Raw genomic sequence first — 23,241 nt, 5'->3', positions numbered from 1 at the left:
TGGGTGGCTCAGTTGGTTAAGCATCTGCCTTCAGCTCAAGTCATGATTCCAGGGTCCTGGGATCCTGTAAGACCTAGAGAGCAAATACTGGCAGAAGTTGGGGGAGTACAGATTATACTAGATAATAAGGGGAGATTGATCTAAGGGGCGCCAGACCTTATACTGGATTAAGGAGAGTTTATTGACTTAAAAGCACTCTCCCAAGATGCAGGATTTATGCCCTGACAAGGACACCAGGAGATGGTGTGAGCTCACTATTAAAATGACTTCCATTTACAGCAAAGGGAACAATCAACAAAATGAAAAGGCAACCTACAGAATGGTAGAAAATATCTGCAAATCATATATCTGATAAGGGGTTAATACACAAAAATATAAAGAATTGACACAACTCAGCAGCAAAAACAAAACAAAATAAAAAAATAATCCAATTAAAAAATGGATAGAGGAAATGAACAGGTATTTTTCTAAAGAAGACATCCAAATGGCCAACAGGTACAAGAAAAGGTATTCAGGGGCACCTGGGAGGCTCAGTCGGTTAAGTGTCTGATTCAGCTCAGGTCATGATCCCAGTATCCTGGGATCAAGCCCTGCATTAGGCTCTCTGCTTAGCAAGGACTCCCTACTTGTGTTCTCTCTCTCTCGCTCGCTCTCTCTCTGTCAAATAAATAAATAAATAAATAAATAGATAAATAAATAAATAAAACAAAAAAGGTGTTCAATATCACTAGTTATCAGGGAAAAGCAAATCAAAACCACAATAAGCTATCACCTCACCTCACACATTTTAGAATGGCTACCATCAAAAAGACAAGAGATACCATGTGTAGGTAAGGACATGAAGGAAAGGGAACCCTGTGCACTGTTGGTGGGGATGTAAATTAGTTCAGTCACTGTCCCTCAAACAGGAAGGTTCCTCAAAATATTAAAAATCAAACTACCATATATGATCCAGCAATCCCACTTCTGGGTATATACCCAAAGAAAATGAAAACAGGATATCAAAGAGATACCTGCACTCCCATGTTCACTGCAGCATTATTCATAGAAGCCAAGGTATGGAAACAGCCAAAGTGTTCGTCAATGGATGAATGGATAAAGAAGATGTGACATATCTACATATATATGTATATGTATTATATATATTTGTATATGTGTATATATGTGTGTGTGTATACATATACATATAGATACACAATGGAATATTATTCAGCCGTAAGAAAGAAATCCTGCCACTTAAGAAAACACAGATGGACCTTGGGGGTATTACACTAAGTGAAATAAGTCACATAAATAAAGGTAAATACTACACAGTATTTGTCTTTATATGTGGAATCAAAAAAAAAAAAAAAATAAGTCAAGCTCAATAGAAACAGTTAAAAAAAATGTTTGCCAGGGACTGAGAATAGGGGAAATAAGGAGAGGTTGGCAAAAGGATACAAACTTTCAGTTATAAAATGAACCAGGCATGAAGATTTAATGTATAACATCTATAGTTGATAACACAGTATTATATAATTGAAATTTGCTGAAAGAGTAGAACTTAATCTAGAAAGAACATCAAATTAAAAAAAGGAAAAATATGTGATCTTATGGATGCATTAACTATACTGGGGGAATCCTATCACAATGTATACATATATCAAATCATCACAATGTACATGTTATGTATCTTTTTTTAAAAAAGATTTTATTTATTTATTTGACAGAGAGAGACCCAGCAAGAGAGGGAACACAAGCAGGGGAAGTGGGAGAGGGAGAAGCAGACTCCCTGCTGATCAGGCAGCCCCATTCGGGACTCCATCCCAGGACCCTGGGATCATGACCTGAGCTGAAGGCAGACGCTTAATGACTGAGCCACCCAGGCACCCCTACATGTCATATATCTTATAATTTTATTTGTCAGTTATACCTCAATAAAGCTAAAAAAGAAAAAGAAGACCCCTAAAAACATAAAAAATACAGCCCTTGTTAAGTAAAGTCAAAATGCTAGAACTGCCATAGCAAAGAATAAAGGCAGGGATAAAAAATCTAGAAATAAGGGCAGTCTGGAGTGGATATACTAATGTAACACCAGAAAACCTACCAGGTCATTCATTATATCTGTGGAAAGGGCCAGAGGGTATGCCATTTACCAAAGCCATGAAGAATGGGAGAGAGAAGGGGGCACTAGAATCAGTAAGAATTTGCTGGCTCTCCTCCACAGGCCAAAGGTGATGGAAGGAGAAATCATAACAGAACTGAGCTCAATGACAGAGACAATAGGACAATACAGCCCAACTGGTGACACTTAACCATCAGAATCCAATCCAAGTAGTGGGCAAGATTTATAATATGCAGCAAGCCTGGAGTGTCAGTCAAGGAGACTAGCCTATTAAAAATTATAGAGATGTTTAACAGACCACAGCATCCCTAGAAGCAAAACAGGCAGCCAACAAGGGCACTAGTACCTAACTTATATCATCAGAAGAAATCAAGGATGGATGATCAGGAGGCTGATGGTACAATAAAAAGTCACAATTTATTGCTCAATTTCTAGAATTGAGCCATTTCTGAAGTCCATATTTGATATATTTAAAATTCTGATGCCTTGGAGGAATGACCCTGTAATACCACAGTAAGTATACATGGTAATAATTCCCCTATTTCTTTATCAAATTCACCCATGGTCATTTAATTGCATAACTCTAACCTAGGGGAAAAGCAGCAAAAACATTTCAAGTACAGTTAGACACAGGTCTGAGTTAGCACTGACACCCACAGATATAAAGTGTCATCATGGCCTCTCTTTATAGGAGGGATATATGGCAATGAGGTAATTAATGACATCCTGGCCAACGTCCTGTTCAAAATGAGCCACTGAGTCTGCAGACCTATGCAGTGGTCATGCTCTGGATGTTTCTGGCAAATGGCACAACACTGACATTGGGTCCTTGGCTATCACAGTGGAAAAGATCAAGTGGAAAGTTTTGAAACAACTACCCCTTGGATAATATATTAAATTTTAAACAAATGTTGCATTCCAGAGGGTGTGGGTGGCAGGAATTAGTATGACCCTAAAGAATCTAAAGAATGCAGGGATGATGGACCCCATCAAATCTCCTTTTAAATCACCAGTCTGGGTCCTGCAAACTAAACAAAGCCTGGAGGATGACAAGAGCCTACTAGCCTACTACCAAGTAGTAGCTCAAATTGCAGTCACTATACAAAATCTTTGTTAAAGCAGAGTAACATGACCATTTTTGGCAAATGTGTTTTTTCCTAACCCTTTCAGAAAAGAGGATCAAAAACAGTTTGCTTTCATATGGAATAGAAAATAGTATACATTCACAATTTTGCCTCAGGATCATATTAACCCTCCCTCCTTTTGTCATAACATAGGACACATTTAGTCCCATTGGACATCCTGCAGAACGTTACATTGTTCCACTACATTAATGACATCATTCCAACTGTGCCAGATTAGTAAGAATGGCTTATGAGACGGAGGTCTTGTTAAGACATATATGCTTCAAAGAGTGGAAGATAAAACCTAGAAAGATTCAGATTTCATATTAGTAAAATATTTAGGAATCCAGTGGTCAAGAACATTCTCAGACAGCTCATCTGAATTGAAAGACCAATTACCACACCTTGCGACACCCATGAAAAGCAGAAAGCAAACCATCCTGTAGGTCTCTTTGGATTCTGAAGGTAGCTTATTTCAGTCCTGGGAATACTGCTCCAGCCCACATACTGAACAACGTGAAAGGCTGCCAGCTGTGAGTACATGCCAGGGTAGGGAATAGCTCTGCTATAGGTTCGGGTTACACTTGTAAGCAGCTTTGCATTTAGGGCTGCATGACCCAGTAGAATTATAGCTATTGGTGGTGGCACTGTTGGAAAAAGTAGCACATGAAATATACAGAAAGTCCCAGGGAAAGAATCCCAATGCCGACCCCATACACATGTCAAAGCCCATCCCATTTGCAGTGGAAAATTTTATACTCTATTCCTGCCATGTTATTGGGCCCTGGCAGAGACAGAGACCCTGGGTTAAAAACTGACCATGTGTTCAGAGTTTTACATCATGAGCTGGTTCTGTTACCAAGAATCCTAAGAACATAAAATGGAAGTGGCACCCAAGATCAAATAATACACAAGCAATCTACATGAACAGGTAGCTCAGACCCCAGGTTACCTAACACTGTTGCACAGCACCTGTCATCTTACAGCTATACAGAAATATTGGAAGATCAGAAACAAGGAGGGCCTGGGGTAGAGACATGTGGATGGGTGTATTTGAATGAGCACAAAATATAAAGATCTTTGTGACACAAGTTAAAGGCATCTGAGCACATCTAACATGGAAGAGACAGTAAACAAGCAAACAAATGACTAAAACAGCTAATATCAGTTAAGCCTCTATTATAGGACACCCCAGTGCTAGCACAATGAGAACATGAACAAACTAGCCATGAGAGAGAGATGGAAGTCATCTAGGAATGCAGTAGCAGGGGCTCCTATGAACAAAGTCGATCTAGCTACTGTTACTGGCAATTGTCCAGCCTGTTAGCTAGATATCAACTCTGGTCCCTTGATAAAACTATTCCCCAAGGCCACCAAATATACACTTGGTGGCAAGCTGACTACAATTGGGCCCCTTCCACTCTAATTTGACCAACAATTCATTAGGACAAGAATAGATACATACTCTGAGTATCAGTTTGATTTTCCCAACCACAGGGTCTTAACCAGTATGACTGCCTTAGAAATTATGAAGTGTTTGATCAAGCAGCACAGGATCCTATGTAATCAGAAGATACACTACAGCAAATGAAGTACAGGAATGAGCCCATAACCATGGGATCCACTGGATCCTGTAACACACAATGTGACAGATCTTTCGATAGGCACAAATGAAACACCAGGATGCAGGATACACCTTGGAATTTAGCAACTTTAAATGGTGCTCTGTCCCCAATAGGAAGAATATAAAAGTCCAGGAACCAAGGAATAAAAGCCACTCTTAGTGGCCTCACTTTCAGTGATACAGTTGAGTAATTTGTGCTTCTTATCCCAGAAATCTGGGCTCTGCAGGATTAGAGATCTTATTCCCCAAAGGAGAAATACTCTGGCAGGGGCCATAGCAATGTCCCACTGAACTATAAGCGAGAGTTAGCTTAGTTCCCAGGGTAGAGAATAGCTTCCACTTAGGCACCTCAGGCTCCTTCTGTCAAAGTACCAGAAAGCAAGCAAAAGAGGACTCACCATCTTGGCAGGGATAAGTGGCCCTGACCATCAAAGGGAGGTAGGACTGCTGTTACAAAATAAGGGCAGCGAAATATGTTTGGTACACAGATGATCCACTTAGGTGTCCCTTGGTATCCTCTTGCCAAGGATAATGGTAAATGGGCAAGTTCAATACCCAGAGCAGGAGGTACATGATGACCAGGGGCTCAAACACCTAAGGGTAAGGGTCTGGGTCATGCTACCAGGTAAGTCACAGAGATCAGAAGAGGTTCCAACTGAGAACCTCTATTCTTTAGAAAGAATAATGCGGGGGGGGGGGGGGAGACATGATGAATATCAGTTGATCAGTTGTAGGCCTGAGATCAGCTGCAGAAGCCAAAGGAATAATCTAGGTCTTCCCCAGGAAGAATGGGTCACTGGAATCCTAGAGGAGCTCTTGACAAATGTATTCGAAGTGGACTGAATAGTTCAAAGAATGAATTGTGATGAACATGGACATGCACTGCCTAAATACACCTTCAGAAAGAACCCGTTGCCGCTGCGGCTAGGATTGCTGTCACCTAACATCATTCAGCTACCAGCCCCTGTGGAGACTGCTTTAGCTACATACACAGAGCTTCCTCACCCAAGTTCCTACCCTCCTAGGAGTGACTCTCACACAATGACTAATCAAGGCCTGGCTGTTTCATCCTAACAAAGGATAATTCTGATGGACATTTCAACTACAGAGTTCCCTTGGGATTGGCTGCAGCTCTTAAAGTCTACTTGACTTTTCCCTCTGACCAATGCCGCTTCTTCCACCTCCTCATCACAGCTATTTATCCCAATGACCCAGTTAGTACCCCAAACACTGTGTGCTCGCTTCGGCAGCACATACACCAATTAGTACCCCAAACACTAAACTCTGTCTCAGAATTTGCTTTCCAGAGAACTCAGGCTGTGGCAGGACTGTTTGCTGCCACAGTATAATCTAACCTGTACTGACCGATACAATACAATAACTGTGAGTTTCCTCTGCAGTTTCTTAAAATTGCTGGCAAATTGTTTTCTTTCATAAAATTGCTTAGAAAACGGGATGCCTGGGTGGCTCAGTTGGTTAAGCATTTGCCTTTGGCTCAGGTCATGATCCCAGGGTCCTGGGATTAAGCCCCGTGTCGGGCTCCCTGTTCAGTGGGGAGTCTGTTTCTCCTTCTCCCTCTGCCCCTCCCCACTCTCGTGCTCTCTCTCTCTCAAATAAATCAATAAAATTTAAAAAAAAAAACTGTTTAGGAAGAACAGAATTTAACTTGCAAGCTTATGAAAAGCTTGTGGAGGTAAGCAACTTTTGCAGATATAAACACTTTTTGATGCTTGCTGATATTTGCTCAACATCCCAGGATTTTTCAACAGAATTAGAAAAGAAAACGATAAGAGCAGTTGTTACAAATAGGCTTTCTATTTATCCCTTCCAATTTCTTCAATAACTATAAACAGAAGGTTGGGCTAGATAAATCCTGTTGCTGAATTTTCACATTCTTGATCATGATTCATTATAAAACACAGATTGGTTTTCCTATAACATGTAGAAGTTATCAAATGCCTTAAAGCTCAATATTAAATTAATATATTTACATATAGTCTCTTCCCATTCTTACATTACAAAGTCTGTTATATTATTAATCTGACTACAATCTATAATTGTATTTCTTGCCAAGAAGACAATGTATTTCCAGAGCACTCAAGTCATTATCACTTAACAAATAGTTCAAGGCTACACAAATGAGAGCAAAACCCACATGGCCTACTGACATCATGAAAACTGACAAAAATACCATTCCATGACAACAGAAAAACCACACAGGACTAATGACCAAACTAAAATATACTCTCTGAAATATTCATTTTAAAAAACACTTACACTGCAAGGTACTAAATATTAATTTACAAACCGTACACTCAATACACATAAGATCAAGAAATTAGAGTTACCATTATCTCAAACCCAAATTTCAGCCGTCAGAATACTGTGCTGCCGGAACTATCACCCTATGAAGGGCCACATAATTACATTAAGAACTTACACTGAAATTTAGAGACTGGTTTATTTTATCAATGATGCATAAAATAGTGCAGGTTGAAAATGCATACTCATTGGCTAATTTTTCTATAAATATTCATATTTTTCATGAAAATATGTATCTGTGCTACTTTAAGGACAAATTTTAAAGATCTTTTTAATAATCTACTTGAAATGCAAGTTCAAAAATCAGTATTCATATTACTAGAAAGAACACACAGATTGTAAATATATGACTCAAAATGGGGGATATAAAGAAAAACTTCTATTAATGATTTATACATTTTGTAAAAGAAAACCAAATTTCTGGATGTTGCCAAAATGTTTTTCTACCTGCCCCTTAAGTGATGGTGCTTCACTGGGTTTATTCCCCACTAGGCCAAACCTTCTCCTACTAATGTAAAAAGGTGCACACTTTTCCTAGGTTATCTAACCACAGTTCCACTCAGGATTTTGTCCCCTGATATTCAATGAATATTTATTTAGTTTCTTACTCTCTGCCAGGAAAAGTGTGTATCACTATTCAATTCTCAATCTTAATTGAAATGATTTTATAGTTTTAACATACAATGATATTTCCTGTCGGCTTCTGTACATAGTCTTGATGTAAAAATATTTATAGATTCCTTGATAATGAATCATACATGAGTTCCTAGAATAACTCCTACTTGCTCATAGTTTATTATATTTTTGAAACATTGTTGAGTTCTATTTCCTAATAATTTATTTTAAATTTTTGATTCTATATTCATGACTGCCTTCCCCTGCCTTCTTCCCCTGAGGTTTTGTTATGACATTTGAAAATTTTTCTTTCAGTTTTACATTTTATTACAAGAATCTATATTCAGCATTTGTTGCATTCAAAACAATCTCTCAAAATGCTAGTAGATTTGTTAAGAGAAAGAGAGATTTATTGTTCATTATTCTTTCTCCTTGATTTTCTATCTTGAGATCAGTATTTTCTGATTAATTTGTGGGAGAGGGGAGGCACAATAAAATTCAAAGATACCTTAAAAATCTGATTAACTCTAAATCTACTAATAAAGCTAATTTTCTTGAGTGGCTTGCTACATTAACAAATATTATATGCCCTTTCCCCAATTAAAGATCATTCAAAAATTTTTCCTGTCAAATCAGGGAAAAAATCATTATCATAGCGTAGTGATAGAATCAAAAAAAAAAATCTGAACTTAGGCTTGGGTTCAAATTCTAAATATACCATCTTATGACCTATGTGACTTTGGGTTTAACCATGCTAAATCAGTTTCTTCCCATATAAATAAATATAATAATACATGCTAGATAGGTGTTATTAGAGGTTATGAGGCATTGTATCATAAAGCACGTGTTAAGTGCCAAGCACCACAGGAAACATTTGACAAATACTAGTTCTCTCTTTTCTCAAAATGAAATGTCACTTTTTCCTTTACTTATTGGCTTCTTTTTTAAAAAGAAGAAACTACTATTTCTTCTATATAATAGTATATTTTAGAAAGAACACCTTGAGCAAAAATTAGAGTAAAGCTAAAAACAGTAGCTGGCTAAACGCAGTGAAAAAATGTGTGTGAATAATTTTAAGAGTTTTTCTGATGACAAAGAGAAACAAACAGGTTCTTTCAGGTGACCAGACAAGGGGTGCTGCTTTCACCAGGGAAGAACCCTAAGAATTTAACAAAGGGCATAGAGAAATACTGATCAACAAAGAAAGGAATAAAATAACCTCCAGAAAACGAAAATAATTATAAACATAACAGTAAGTAAGTTGGAAATTTTATAATTTTGCTGGAGTGTTCAAAAAATTAAATAATTAGATGTTTTAATTTAAATATGATTTTTAATGAAATTACATACCTTATAAAATTGTATCCATTGTATACACACACACACACACGCTATGGGGGTGTACAAAAACATGCATGCTATGCTTCATAAACTAGTCAAGTGATTTTTAATGGTATAGTGAACTACGACTTCACTGTGTTTTAACTGTGTGGTTAACTATATATATTATTACACATTACCAATTAAAATAATATTACTTCTCAAAATATGAAATTACTTTTAAGCTTTGTTTACCGAGTTTGTTTTTAAATAATCACCTACCAAGAAATTAACATCATAAGTAAAACTGTCATATTCAAGAAATTTATTTTAAAAACTGTTATTATTAGAGCACCTGGCTTGCTCACTTGGTAGAGCACACAACTCTTGATCTCGGGGTTGTGAGTTCAAACTCCACATTGGAAGTAGAGCTCACTTAAAAATAATAAAATAGGGGTGCCTGGGTGGCTCAGTTGGTTAAGTATCCAATTCTTGATTTCAACTCAGGTCATGATCTCAGGGTCCTGCAGTTGAGCCTCATGTGGGGCTCCACGCTCAGGGGAGGCGGGTCTGCTTGAGAGTCTCTTCCTTTGCTCTTTCTCCTGCTTGAGTATGCTCTCTCTCTCTCTCAAATAAATAAATATTGAAAAAAATAAATTTTAAAAAATTATTTTGATCTGATTTGAAGTTTCAGCTTCAGTTTCAATATATCTGCTTTCTGCAAGATGTATTTCTAATATAAATCATACCCCCTACTCTAACTCAGGAAATCACATTTTCATGTTTCTACTATCTTTTGGAAGAAAAAAATATATGGTCAGTGTATCTCTGAATTGTCCTTCATCTTGTTCAGAATCCTATACATCCTCCTAATCAGTTTGTTCAGAATTCTATACATCCTCTTAACCACTGGGCAAATTTTCTTACTGGAGAATAACGACTACCATTTGTAATTAAAAGCCTTATAATTCTACGTTAGGCCTACCAAAAATTCTTGTAATAGCTCTTAATTAGATGATTCTGAAATATTGTCTCAAAATTCAGTTCCATCTTAAGGTATGTTTCAATTCATGATAATCTCTCATTTATAAATATTGAAATCCTCAAACTACCTAGTGACACTAGAGATATGAAAAACAAAGAAACTACCTGATACCTTTTCTCCTTCTAACGCTAGAAAACTAACTTTTATGACAATGTGTACTTCGCACAGCCAAATAGTTTCAAAGTATAAATGTCTAATAACATGAGATGAACATGAGGCAAGTTATTCCATTACATCTTTAGCAGAAGGTTATCTTTACCACAAAGATCATTCCAATCTTGAATATGGAGGCTTTCTGAAAGCAATAATAATACCACTAACAATAATAACAAAAAAAATAACAAAGTTATCTGATTTCAAGCTAGATTTACAGACAAGAACATTACATAATATATCATTCTATATGTTATAGTTGATTCAGTCTCATTCACCAGCCCTGGGTCTATTACCAATAGCACTTGAGTTTCTTTTTTAGAATATATATGCCCAGTGCTTAATCTAAGAGAATCAGTTTATATAGACCTAAGTTTTTTTCCTACAACCTTCAAAGATGTTGCCAAGGTACAGCCATGTTAAAAAATCACTGGCATGTGCCTTCCACATCTATCATCTATAACAATGAGAACTGTGAAGGCAAGGTTATATCCTCAAAGATTAAAAATATTTACTATGTAAAATTTACTATGGCAGTAAGATTGAAATAGTACTTTTTAGAGCAATGAAAAATTAGTATTAACACAAATATTCCTATTTATTTAAACATCATAAAACACAAAGCAATCAGCTAACTCCTCAGGTGCACTCAAGTTAAATATGCCATAAAAGTCCAAGGGTAATGTACTAAAGAGAAAAATTAGCAAGATGACCTTTTTTTCAAAAGAGACCTATTTTCCAGTTGGTTCATTATGTAATGGTTGTGTTTTATTCCCAAAAAATATACTCCATAAGGAAAACAATTATTTTGGAAGACATTTTCTGAAATATAAAAATACTTTTCCCAGGAAAATATTCCAACATTTGATGCCACAAACTCAAGAGAATAAAAACAGATTTGGGGGGAAAGCTTTATTGGGAACTGCACAAAAATAATCAAATGAGATAAAACAGAACACTTTTATCCTAGGTTGAATTATATGGTTGCTTTATGTTTTTGTTAATATTGTTAATGTTTTGTTGTTAATTGTTAATGTTATGTTAAAGTATAAAACTGTTTAAAATGTTATTCTTTCTCCCATCTGAACAATTTGCTTGAAAAATGAAACTGATATTTGCTTCTATCTTTCCACAGCATTAAGAAACATTATGAAATAATAAGTGTCTGATAATTTGTTGCAAAATTAAGAACATAAAATGGACCCAACCAAACAGCAGCATGTGGTACTCAAGTGGAAAGACTACTACAAGTTTTAGGAGTTACAAAAGCTAGATGTACGGCCAGGTACGGCCTGCATGGTTTGGGGCTTAATATTCTGGAAATGAGTCTATTAACACCTTGTTACCAAACTATTAGAGAGGTTAAGATATTGTGTAAAAAGCCCTTAGTATACTATCTAATCCTTAGACACACTTAACAAATAGTAATTAGAATAATGATAATCTGATCTCTCTCTCACTCAAACTAATACCTCAAATAGTTTTCATGTGGGTAAGCTTTTTTGATATATAAACTCTAATAATCTTGAACAATATGGAAGGAATAAAAATAATTTCCCAATATGTTAGCTACGAAATAGCTCAACATTAACTTCTTCATTAAAGTATAGAGAGTAGATGGAAACTCCTTGAAGAATCTTCTGAAAAAGTTCAAAATCTCACTTCATAGATTTTTAACAATAACAACAAATTCTACACTTTTCTAGGATTTTTATTCATAAAAGAAAAACAAAACAAAACAAAATCTTTTCATCTACCTCCAGAGAAGTAAGCTTACTGTCTCATCACAACAGCCAAAAAAGTATGTTGACAGCCCCCAGCCCGGCAATGACAGATCATAAAAAGGAGCCTAGATTCAGTACGTCATTTAACCCATTTTTCAGGATCTCAGCACTAATTTATAAGCCAAGACAATCCAATTTTGATAATGAGTTATCACTTCAAATTATTAGTCCAAAAAGGCAAAGATTTAATTAATTAGTATCTAAAAATCCTAAAGGCAGTGGATTCTTTATAGTGATTAATCACAGACAGATACTCATAGTTTAGACTCAAAAAGTATGCTTAATGTTATCACTAGGAATTTCCTTCCAAATGTATAACAGTATAAAAACCAAAGTTCTTATTAATAGGAATAATTTTCTTTATATGCCACCACTTGAAATAATTTTTCAAAGTAGACTATGTGCCTTTATGATGTTTAAGAGCAAAAGTATACCTCTTCAATCCATTAAATGTGTTATTCTCTGGTTTCTTTTGTTTTTATTTATCAGGAAGTTTCATAATAGCTTAAAATTGGCATATTACTTTACATGATAATTAAAAGTGCTCTGAACTACAGTTAAATATATTTTAAATATCATGTAGGCTTCATCTATAAAATGACACAAAGAGAAGAAATATTTTCACTATAAAGGTCCACTGGGTAGCTAAATTTAGTATTTCAAAAAATACATTCATCTAATATTTAGAATTGGTAGGACTATAGGTAGCATGATTAAAATTAAGCAAACTGTGTAAGTGCACTGTATTTCTGGTTCTCTGGAAAATACTCTTATTCAGTTACTTCCATTCCTAGATATGTTCTGGGTTTCCATTTTGTCCCCAAATCTTATTTCTTTAGCTCTACTGTCTCTATACTCCTTTCTTTATTTCTATCATCTTCCTACACCAAGTAACTATATCTGTATGTTTAATTTAAATTCATCTTTGCTCATACCCACTAACACTAAAATACTTGCATTCCTATTTGTAATTTACATAATTTGACAGTGCTCCATATCTACCTATTATCAAAACTAATGTGGCAACACAATAGACTGATAAAGTGCTCACTTAGGGATACAATGTACAAAAGCCTTCAAAAGGGATGCTCAAACCTAGAATGTCTGTTCTCCTGGCCCTATACTAGTGTGCTGAAATTAGAATTCCATTCATAATCTGTCACTGAATTTATCTCTGAAATGACATATACACATGCTGTCAATTAATGTATTTGAGAATCTCTACATGACAAATTTCTGATAATTTCCTCTACTTTGTACAATCCTAACAGATACATACCTATGTCATATGCCAGGAAATCGGCAGAAAAACATTTTGCACCGTTACTCAAGGAAGTGTCATTATGGGTATTTCCTCCAAAAATAAGCATAGCTCCATTGATAAGAACAGCTGAATGAAGGTATCTGGCAAACCCACTTTCTTTCAAAATAGTCCTACAGGATAAAATTTAAAAATGTATTACAAAGGATAAAGAGACCTCCCTGATTTATATATATTATATAAAGGGTCTAACTTGCATATAGAATTTTCCTTCGAACTGTGAAAATAACATGCTTTATTTTTTTTAACAACTCATAAATGGCCTCTAAGTTTCAATATTTTTAAAATATTTTGAGATTCACAGTATCTTAAAATGTTTTGAGGAAACACAATATTAAACATAATTGTTCATGATTTTATAATAATTTATATTTGAACTTTTATAAGTAGGAAACATGTGTCCTTAAAACTAGAGGACCAAAGTACCATCAGTTTTAAATACAAAAGGAAATAGAAAGTTGAATATAATAAATTTACTCTGAACTGTATTCAGTTAAAACTAATAATTCATATGGATCTCATAATACATTAAGTTTTAAATTAAATATACATAAAAATGCACATAAGTCTAAAGTTCAATGAATTTTCACAAGATGAACACAACTAAGTAAACAGTACTGAGATTTTTTTAAAAGATTACCACTGTTCTGATTCTTTTGTGGTTCCATACCAATTTTAGGATTATTTGTTCTAAATTGTATTGTTGTTGGTGTACTTTATAAAACAGAATCATATAGCTTGTATTCATTTGTATGTACATTCTTTTGCTCAAGATTATTTTTGAGATAGATCCATATTGTGTAAAATCACAATGCATTTTTGAGAAACATCAAATTAATATAAATGTTTTTAATTATTTGAAGTTTAACTGAAAGTACTATAAATATATGCTCACAATTATATTTCACCTTAATGTACTGATATATAATAAACTGCATGACTCAATATGAATCAATACTTCATAAGTATTCCTAAATAAAGCACTCTACTAAAAAAAGAATCAGAATGTAAACCCAGTACATATAGTGAGTAAGGTATATATAGTATATATCTCAAAAACCTATAGCAATTAATGCTTAAAGAATATGGAGCTGACTTCCAGAATAGCAAGACAAGGAGTTCCACAAACTCTCTAGGGAGAGAACTATAATTGGTAAAAATTACCAAAAAAAAGACATTTAAGTTCTCAGAAAAATTTAGTGAGAGCAACAACAAGTAAATATTTACTCAAAGAGTCTACTGAATTTCAGTAAGAACAGCAGCAGTCCGTGATATTTAACACATTGTCTAGTCCCATCCTTCCCCCTAACAGCATCCTCCCCCACCACGCACACACAACCAGTTCAGCAAGGAGGAAGTTCAGCCCCCGGTTGGATAAAGCTAAGAACAGAGAGCTCCTTCATTCCTCAGCTCCTAGTCCAGGCCACTGACATCTAACCAGGAACAGCAGACAGCCAATACTTCTCATGGCCCCCAGTTCTGGGTGACAAAAGCTCTATTCCAGGAGAAAGCATGAGAGGTCTGAATGTTCATCCTCTACCTAGCCCCCCATTCATAGGGTATAAGCTATACACTCAGGCCTGGCAGGCTAAGAGGGCCAACAAATTTTCACCCCATATCAGTCATAGGACAGAAGTTCTATGCAAGCTGAGAAGAGCAAAGGCCACCGTCCCCACCGACTGCCTGCACAGAACACAGTGGTATCACTCCAGGAGGAACAGACTACTAACTCCACCTACAATTCCAAAGTAGTGGCACAGAGTCTCACCCCACCCCACACCAGGGAGAGGCAGGCTAAGAAAAAGAGAGCACCACAGATCTCCCAAGGGAACTGAGTTTATTTGTAACAAAAGGTGGGAAACTTCATGCCTAAGGGCACTCTCAAAAACTTTGGAGGTTTCCATCGTAAGCAATTAAGTTGTAAGTTGGCAACTCCGCGAGAACAATCAGCTGAAACATAGAGAGAAGTTCACCAGAGAAAAGCAGGGAAAAGACAGCTAATAAGCGCCCTACTAGGGTCAGAATCTCTAAGACTGGCCTCAAAGACTACCCCTGAAAAAGGGTTGAAATTGAATTCAAACAGACTAAGGAGCAATTTATGCCCCAGAGCATTGCTGAGAATACTACAACAATCAGTCAGCAATTAGTGGTGGCTAGCATGTGGTTGTAATGCAGAGTCAGATAGCTTACCAGAGAGGTCAGAGGAAAAAGTCAGAGAACCCTGCTAAAATTACCGTCATCCAGGGATGATTTTGCGCATCCCCAGGCTGCTTCCTTTGAGGAACAACATCAGAGAATCCACTGGAGGAAGAAAGCAACTTCACTAAAACAGTTCAGCAAAGTCACTAAATAAATAAAATTACAACAGTTCCAGAAAAGGAGGAAAAACTGGGATCCAGAGTTACTATAATATGTTATCTAAAATGTCCAGTGCTCAGGGGAAATTATGGCAGGCAATGAAACAGGAAAGAGTAACCTATATACAGGGAAAAAAAGCAGGCAACAGAATTGCCTTAGAGAAACTCCAGATGTCCGATGAAGCAAAAAAGACTTCAAAGCAGCTATTATAAATGTTCAGTCTTAAAGAAAACAGATTTAAAGAAGTAAAGGAAAATATAACAATGTCTTATCAAATATAAAACAAAAGCTACAGAAATTACCAAAAAAAAAGAAAATCTAGAATTCAAAAGTATAAGCATTGAAATTTTTAAGTTTATGACAGAAGTCTAATAGTAAATTTCAGCAAGCAGAAGAAAAAAATGAAGTAGAAGATAGAAAAATAGAGATTCCTCTATCTGAAGAATAAGAGAAGAAAATGAACAAAGCCCATAAGAAATGGAGAATACCACTAACAGCAACAACATACATTTACTGAGAATACTAGTGCAGAGGGGAAAGCGGTAAAAAATTTTCAAGAAATAATGTCTGACAACTTCCTGAATTTGAGAAAAACATTAATATACACATCCAAATAGTTCAATGAACTCCAAGGAGTAAAAAACACAGAAAGAACCACATTCAGCCATAAAATAGTAAAAACGTTGATGACCATGGAGAAAGACAAAAGTCTTAAAAGGAGCAAGAGGAAGATTTTTTTTGCACACAAGAGAACCCCAATAGGACAAACAGCTGACTTCACATTAGAAACAATAAAGGTCAAAATGCAGTGAAATGACATTATACAACATGCTGAATGAAAAAAAAGTCAAAATACAGGGAGTGACATATGATGATGGAATAAGAGTTTTCTGACCTCATCCTCCCACAGAAACAGATTTCATCAACTATGGAGAGATAAGAGTATTTCTATGGGAGCCCAGAAGTCCCAGGACCACTTCAAGCAAAAATTCCAAGAATAGGAGGGTCAAGGAGAGTAAGAAGAACAATATCACATTACCACATCACCTCTCCCCCAAGGCAACACCGCTCAATCCCAAGAGAAACCCCTTCGACCTACAATTACTCCCATGGGGTAAGTGAGAACATAGTGCATATCTGGCTTCCACAGCCAAGTAGGATTATGCCCAAGACAACCACTTCTTTCTTACCCCACCCAGAAAGATAAGAAGATTGGCAGAGGAAGAAGAAGGGTGTTCACAGCAACTGGGGCACAGAACTCAACAAAGACTCAACATTTCTACTAACCACCTCATGAACTCTACCAAGAGGCCCACCCATGAACTTCATAGGATACATCACCTGCAGACATACCCCAAATAGCACAAATATGCCCCCAGCAATCCATAAATCCCTCCCCCACATAGTGCACTTGAGCTTCTGCAGATGGTTCATGAGCACACCCAGATAGCTGGGTCAACTCTGTTACACTGGTAAAAGATGCATAACCCTGAACACTTCAGGTGCTGTCCAAGGGGAAAAAATGGGAGGCCCTCAGTACTGGACCTAGCTTTGCAGAATGGAGAAAATATAATATCCAAAATATATAAAAACTCTCAAAACTCAATTAAAAAGGAACAATCCAATTAAACAATGGACAGATGATGTGAATAGATATTTTTTCCAAAGAAGACACACAGATTATCATCAGGTAAATGAAAAAGTGCTCAACATCCCTAATCATCAGGGAAATGCAAATAAAAACAAAATGAGATATCACCTCATACCTGTTAGAGTGTCTATAATTGAAAAGACAAGAAATAACAAGTGTTGCTGAGGATGTGGAGTAAAAGGAACTCTTGTACACTATTGGTGGGAAAGTAAATTGGTACAATTTATAAAAGAGTATAGAGCCTACTCAAAAAAAATAGAACTACCAAGAGCTATCATACTATTCAGCAATCCCACTTCTTGGTATATGTCCAAAGGAAATGAAATCAGTATCTCAAAAATATATCTTTACTTTCACCTTCACTGAAGCATTATTCATAGTAGCCAAGATACGGAAACAACTTAAGTGTCCATCAATAGATGAATGAATAAAGAAAATGCAATATAAATATATATAGTATTATTCAGCTTTTTAAAAGGAAGAAATCCTGCCATTTACAACAACATAGATGAATCTGGAGAATATTATGCTAAGGGAAATAAGCCAGACACAGAAAGACAAATACTGCATGATCTCACTTATATGTGAAATCTAAAAAAGTCAAACTCAAAAAAGCAGAGAGTAAAATGGTAGTTTGCAAGGACTGAGAATAGGGGAAAAGGTGAGATGTAGGTTAAAGCATAAAAAGTTTCAGTTATGCAGGATAAATAAGCTCTGGAGATCTAATGTACAGCATGGCTACCACAGTTAATAAGAATGTATTGTATACTTGAAATTTGCTAAGATAGCACATCATATTCTCTGAGTGAAATAAGTCAATCAGAGAAAGACATGTATCATATGACCTCACTGATATGAGGAATTCTTATTCTCAGGAAACAAACTGAGGGTTGCTGGAGTGGTGGGGGGTGGGAGGAATGGGGTGGCTGGGTGATAGACATCAGGGAGGGTATGTGCTATGGTGAGTGCTGTGAATTGTGCAAGACTGTTGAATCACAGATCTGTACCTCTGAAACAAATAATGCAATATATGTTAAGAAAAAAAAAAGAAGAAGATAGCAGGAGGGGAAGAATGAAGGGGAGTAAATCGGAGGGGGAGACGAACCATGAGAGATGATGGACTCTGAAAAACAAACTGAGGGTTCTACAGGGGAAGGGGGTGGGGGATGGGTTAGCCTGGTGATGGGTATTAAAGAGGGCACGTTCTGCATGGAGCACCGGGTGTTATGCACAAACAATGAATCATGGAACACTACATCAAAAACTAATGATGTAATGTATGGTGATTAACATAACAATAAAAAATTTTTAAAAAAAGGATCAGTCCATCAAGAAGATATAGTAATTATAAACATATATGACTTTACAACAGAACCCCCCAAAAATGAGGCAAAATGCACAGAATAGAAGAAATAGATAAATCAGTAATAGTAGCAAACTTCAATATTCACTTTCAAAAATGGATTGAACTATATGATAAACAAGGAAATGGAATACCTGAATAATACCACAAACCAACTAGAACTTACAGACATATGGAGAACACTGCAGCCAACAACACCAATATACACATTCTTTACAGGTGTACATGTAACATTCTCTAGGACTGACCAAATGCTAGGTCATAAAATAAGCCTAAATACATTTAAAAGTGTTAAAATCATACAAAGTATGCTCTCTGACCACAATGGAATTATATTAAAAATAAATAACAGAAATTATTTAGGATACAATAGCCAAATTATGGAAGCAGCCCAAGTGTCTACCAATAGATCAATAGATAAGGATGTGGTATATGTACACAATGGAACATTATTCAGCCATAAAAAAAAAAATGAAATCGGGGCGCCTGGGTGGCCCAGATGGTTAAGCGTCTGCCTTCGGCTCAGGCCATGATCCCAGGGTCCTGGGATCGAGTCCCACATCGGGCTCCCTGCTCCTTGGGAGCCTGCTTCTCCCTCTGCCTCTCTCTCTCTCTCTCTCTCTCTCTGGTTCTCATGAATAAATAAATAAAATCTTTAAAAAAAATGAAATCTTGCCATTTGCAATGACACTGATGGAGCTACAGAGTATAATGCTAAGTGAAGTAAGTCAGAGAAAGACAAATACCATATGATTCCAGTCATACATGGAATCTAAGAAACAAAACAAGCATAGGAAAAAAAGAGAGAGAGAGAGAAAGAAAGAAACAAACCAAGAAACAGACTCTTAAACTATAGAGAACAAACTGTTGGTTATCAGAGGGGAAGGTGTGAAGGGATGGATTAACTAGATGATGGGGATTAAGGAGTGCACTTGTCATGATGGGCACAGGTGATGTATGGAATTGCTGAATCACTATACTGTAACCTGAAACTAATATAACACTGAATGTTAACTATACTGGAATTAAAATAATTAAAACAAAAAGGAAGTTATTTGGGAAAATCACATAAATGTGGAAATGAAACAAAAACTCCAAAATAATAAATGGGTCAAAGAAAAAAGAAAAAAATCACAAGCATTTTAGAAAATACTTTGAGATGAATGAAACATGGAATACACAAAGCAATACTTTAGAGAGAAATCAACATTTGCAGACATATGTATTTAAAGAAAAAATGAGAATTCCATAACTTAAACCTCAAACAAAAGAGACTGGACAAAAGGGAAAACCAAACCTATACCAAAAAGAATTTTAAGATAATAAAGATTAGAACAGGAAATAATATAATATAAAATAGACTGGAAAAACAATAGAGAGAATCAATGAAGCCAAAAGTTCTTTCTTTTAAAAGACAAAAAAAACAAAAACAAAAACAAAACCTGACAAACCCTTAGGTATAGTGAACAAGAATAAAAGGACACAGAAAACTCAAATTATTAAAATCAAGAATGAGGGGTGCCTGGGTGGCTCAGTTGGCTAAGCATCTGCCTTTGGATCATCTGATGATCTCGGATCCTGGGATTGAGCCCAGGTCAGGCTCTCTGTTCATCAGGGAGTCTGCTTCTCCCACTCCCTCTGCCCCTCCCGCCAGCTCGTTGCTCGCTCTCTCTTGCTTCCTCTATCTCAAATAAATAAAATCTTTTAAAAAATAAAATAAAATCAAGAATGAAAGAAGGCACATGACTACCAATCTGACAGAAATAAGTCAGATTATAATGCAATACTAAACAACTATATAGAAAAAACGATATGAAATAAACAAAGTCCTCAAAATATATAAACTACCAAAATTGAGACAAGAAGAAATAGAAAATCTGAATAGACCTATAACAACTAAAGAGATTGAATTAGGAATTTTAAAACTTCCCTAAAAAAAAAAAAAAAAAAAAGGAAGGCCAGACAGCTTCACTGGTGAATTCTAACAAATATTTAAAGAGTAATGTGAATTCTTCACAAACTCTTCAAAAATATAAAATAGGATGGTACAGTATTCACCTTATTCTATGAGAAAGTATGAGTCTGATACCTAAACCAACAATATCACAAGAAAATTACAGACTAATGTTCTTTTAGAAAAGAGACACAAAAATCCTGCACAAAATACTAGCAAATCAAAACCAGTAATATATAAAAAGGATTATACACCATGACCAACTGGAGTTTATCCCAAAAATTCATAATTGGCTTAACATCTGAAAATCAATGTAACACACCATATTAATAGAATAAAGAAAAAAAAGATAATCTCAATAGATACAGGAGAAGTTTTTGACAAAATCCAACACCCTTCACGATAAAAACATTCACCAAAATGGGTATAGAAAGGAAATTCCACAACCTGATAAAGGCTGAATGGTACTCCACCCCCAAAAAAGATAAAGGCATGTTTTAATCCCTAGAACCTGTGAATGCTCCCTTATTTGGTGAAAGTGTCTTTGAAAATGTAATTAAATTAAGGATCTTGAGATGAGATCATTCTGGATTATGCAGCTAACCTTAATCCAATGGCAAGTGTCCTTATAAAAGACACACCAAAAAAAGAGGATCAGGTAATATAATGTGGAGACAGACAACAGAACAATTCATCCACAACTCCAGGAATACTGATAGCCACGAAACACTGAAAATGGAAAGAAAAGGAATTCCCCTAGCACCTCTGGAGATGGCATGGCCCTGTTCACAATGTGATTTTAGACTTCTGGCCTCCAGATCTGTGAGAGAATACATTTCCATTGTTTTAAGCTACAGAGCATGTGGTAACTTGTTATAGCAGCCATAGAAATCTAATATAAAAGGCATCTATTAAAAGAGAGAGAGAGAGCGCAGCGGACATGATACTTAATGGTGAGAGACTAAATGTTTTCCCCCAAGACCAGAAACAAGACATAGATGTCTGTTCTTGCCAATTCTACCCAACATTATACTACAGGTTATATAGTAGAATACTACTAGAATACTAGGTTACAGAATACTACAGAATACTAAGTTATAGAAAGGGAAAGAAGCAAGGAAATGAAATAAAAGGCAACCAGACTAGAAAGGAAGAAGTAAAACTCTCACTATTTGCAGATGACATGATCTTGTATATAGAAATTTTAATGAATCCATAAAAAAATTATTAAAAATAATGAGTTTAGCAAGTCTGTGGGGTAAAAGAACAATATAGAAAATCAGTTGAGCTTCTATACCTACCAACTTCTATACCTACCAATGCAAAATCCTACGATAAAAATAATTTAAAAATCAAATTACAATAGTACCAAAAAATAAAATAATTTGGAATAAATTTAGCAAAGCAAGTATAAAACTTATACTGTAAAAATTTAAAAAAATATTAAGTAAAGAAATTAAAGATGGCCTAACTAAATGGAAAGACAGCCCATTTTCATGGACTGGAAAACAAAATACTGTTAAGATGGTCATACTCTATAATTTGATCTATAAATTCAACTCATTCCCCATAAAAATCCCAGCTGGAGTTTTGTTTTGTTTTGTTTTGAAACTGACAGGCTGATCTTAAACTTCATGTGGAAATTCAAGGGACCATAATAGCCAACTCAAAGAATTATAAATTCAAATAAAGGAAAGAATACTCTTTCCAACAAATGTTTCTAGGACAAGTGGGTATCTACATGAAAAAAGAAAAAAGAACTCCTCTCTCACAATATAGACAAAAATTAACTCAGAATGGATTAAAGGCCTAAATTTAAGAGCTAAAAGTATAAAACTTATAGAAGAAAATACAAAAGTAAACATTTCTGGCATTGGGTTAGGCAACAGATTCTTAGATATTATCTAACACCAAAAGCATAAGTGACAAAATATATAACAAATTGGGTGTCATCAAAATTTAAAAATTTTGAGCTTCAAAGGACACTATAAACTAAGTGAAAAATAATACACATAATGGGAGAAATATTTGTAACTCATAAAATTGATAAAGGGACTTACACCTAGAATATATAAAGACCTCCTAACTCAATAAAAACAGACAAAAATCAAATTAAATAATGGGCAAAGGATCCTAATAGACATTTCTCCAAGGCAGCTATATAAATGGCCAATAAGCTCATGAAAAGATGTTTAATCTGAACAGCCATTATAACAATGCAAATCAAAACTATAATGAGATACCACTTCATATCCACTAGGGTAGCTGTAATCAAAATGTTTGACAATAATAAGTCTTGGCAAGGATATGGAGAGAATCCTCATTCACTGCTGGTGGAAATGTAAAATGGTGTGGCCACTTTGGAAAACAGTCTGGCTATTCCTTAAAAAAAAAATTTTTTTTTTTAGTTTAAGATTTTATTTATTTATTTGACAGAGAGAGAGAGAGAGTGAGAACAGGAACACAAGCAGGGGGAGTGACATAGGGAGAAGCAGGCTTCCCG

At 35.6% G+C, this 23,241-nt stretch overlaps 1 protein-coding gene across 1 annotated transcript in view; it reads right to left on the bottom strand.

Annotated features, from left to right (window-relative positions):
* The window catches only part of ATRNL1 (attractin like 1), an 891,320-nt gene that overhangs the window by 738,965 nt on the left and 129,114 nt on the right, over positions 1 to 23,241 (bottom strand). Inside the window, 1 exon segment of the mRNA XM_027596871.2 lies at positions 13,371 to 13,525. Within this exon segment, the coding sequence (XP_027452672.2) occupies positions 13,371 to 13,525 (155 nt within the window).

The sequence above is a fragment of the Zalophus californianus genome, chromosome 15 (assembly GCF_009762305.2).
Source record: "Zalophus californianus isolate mZalCal1 chromosome 15, mZalCal1.pri.v2, whole genome shotgun sequence".
NCBI lineage: Eukaryota > Metazoa > Chordata > Mammalia > Carnivora > Otariidae > Zalophus > Zalophus californianus.
Note: the sequence above shows the minus strand (reverse complement) of the source record. Positions and strands in the feature narration are given on the sequence as shown.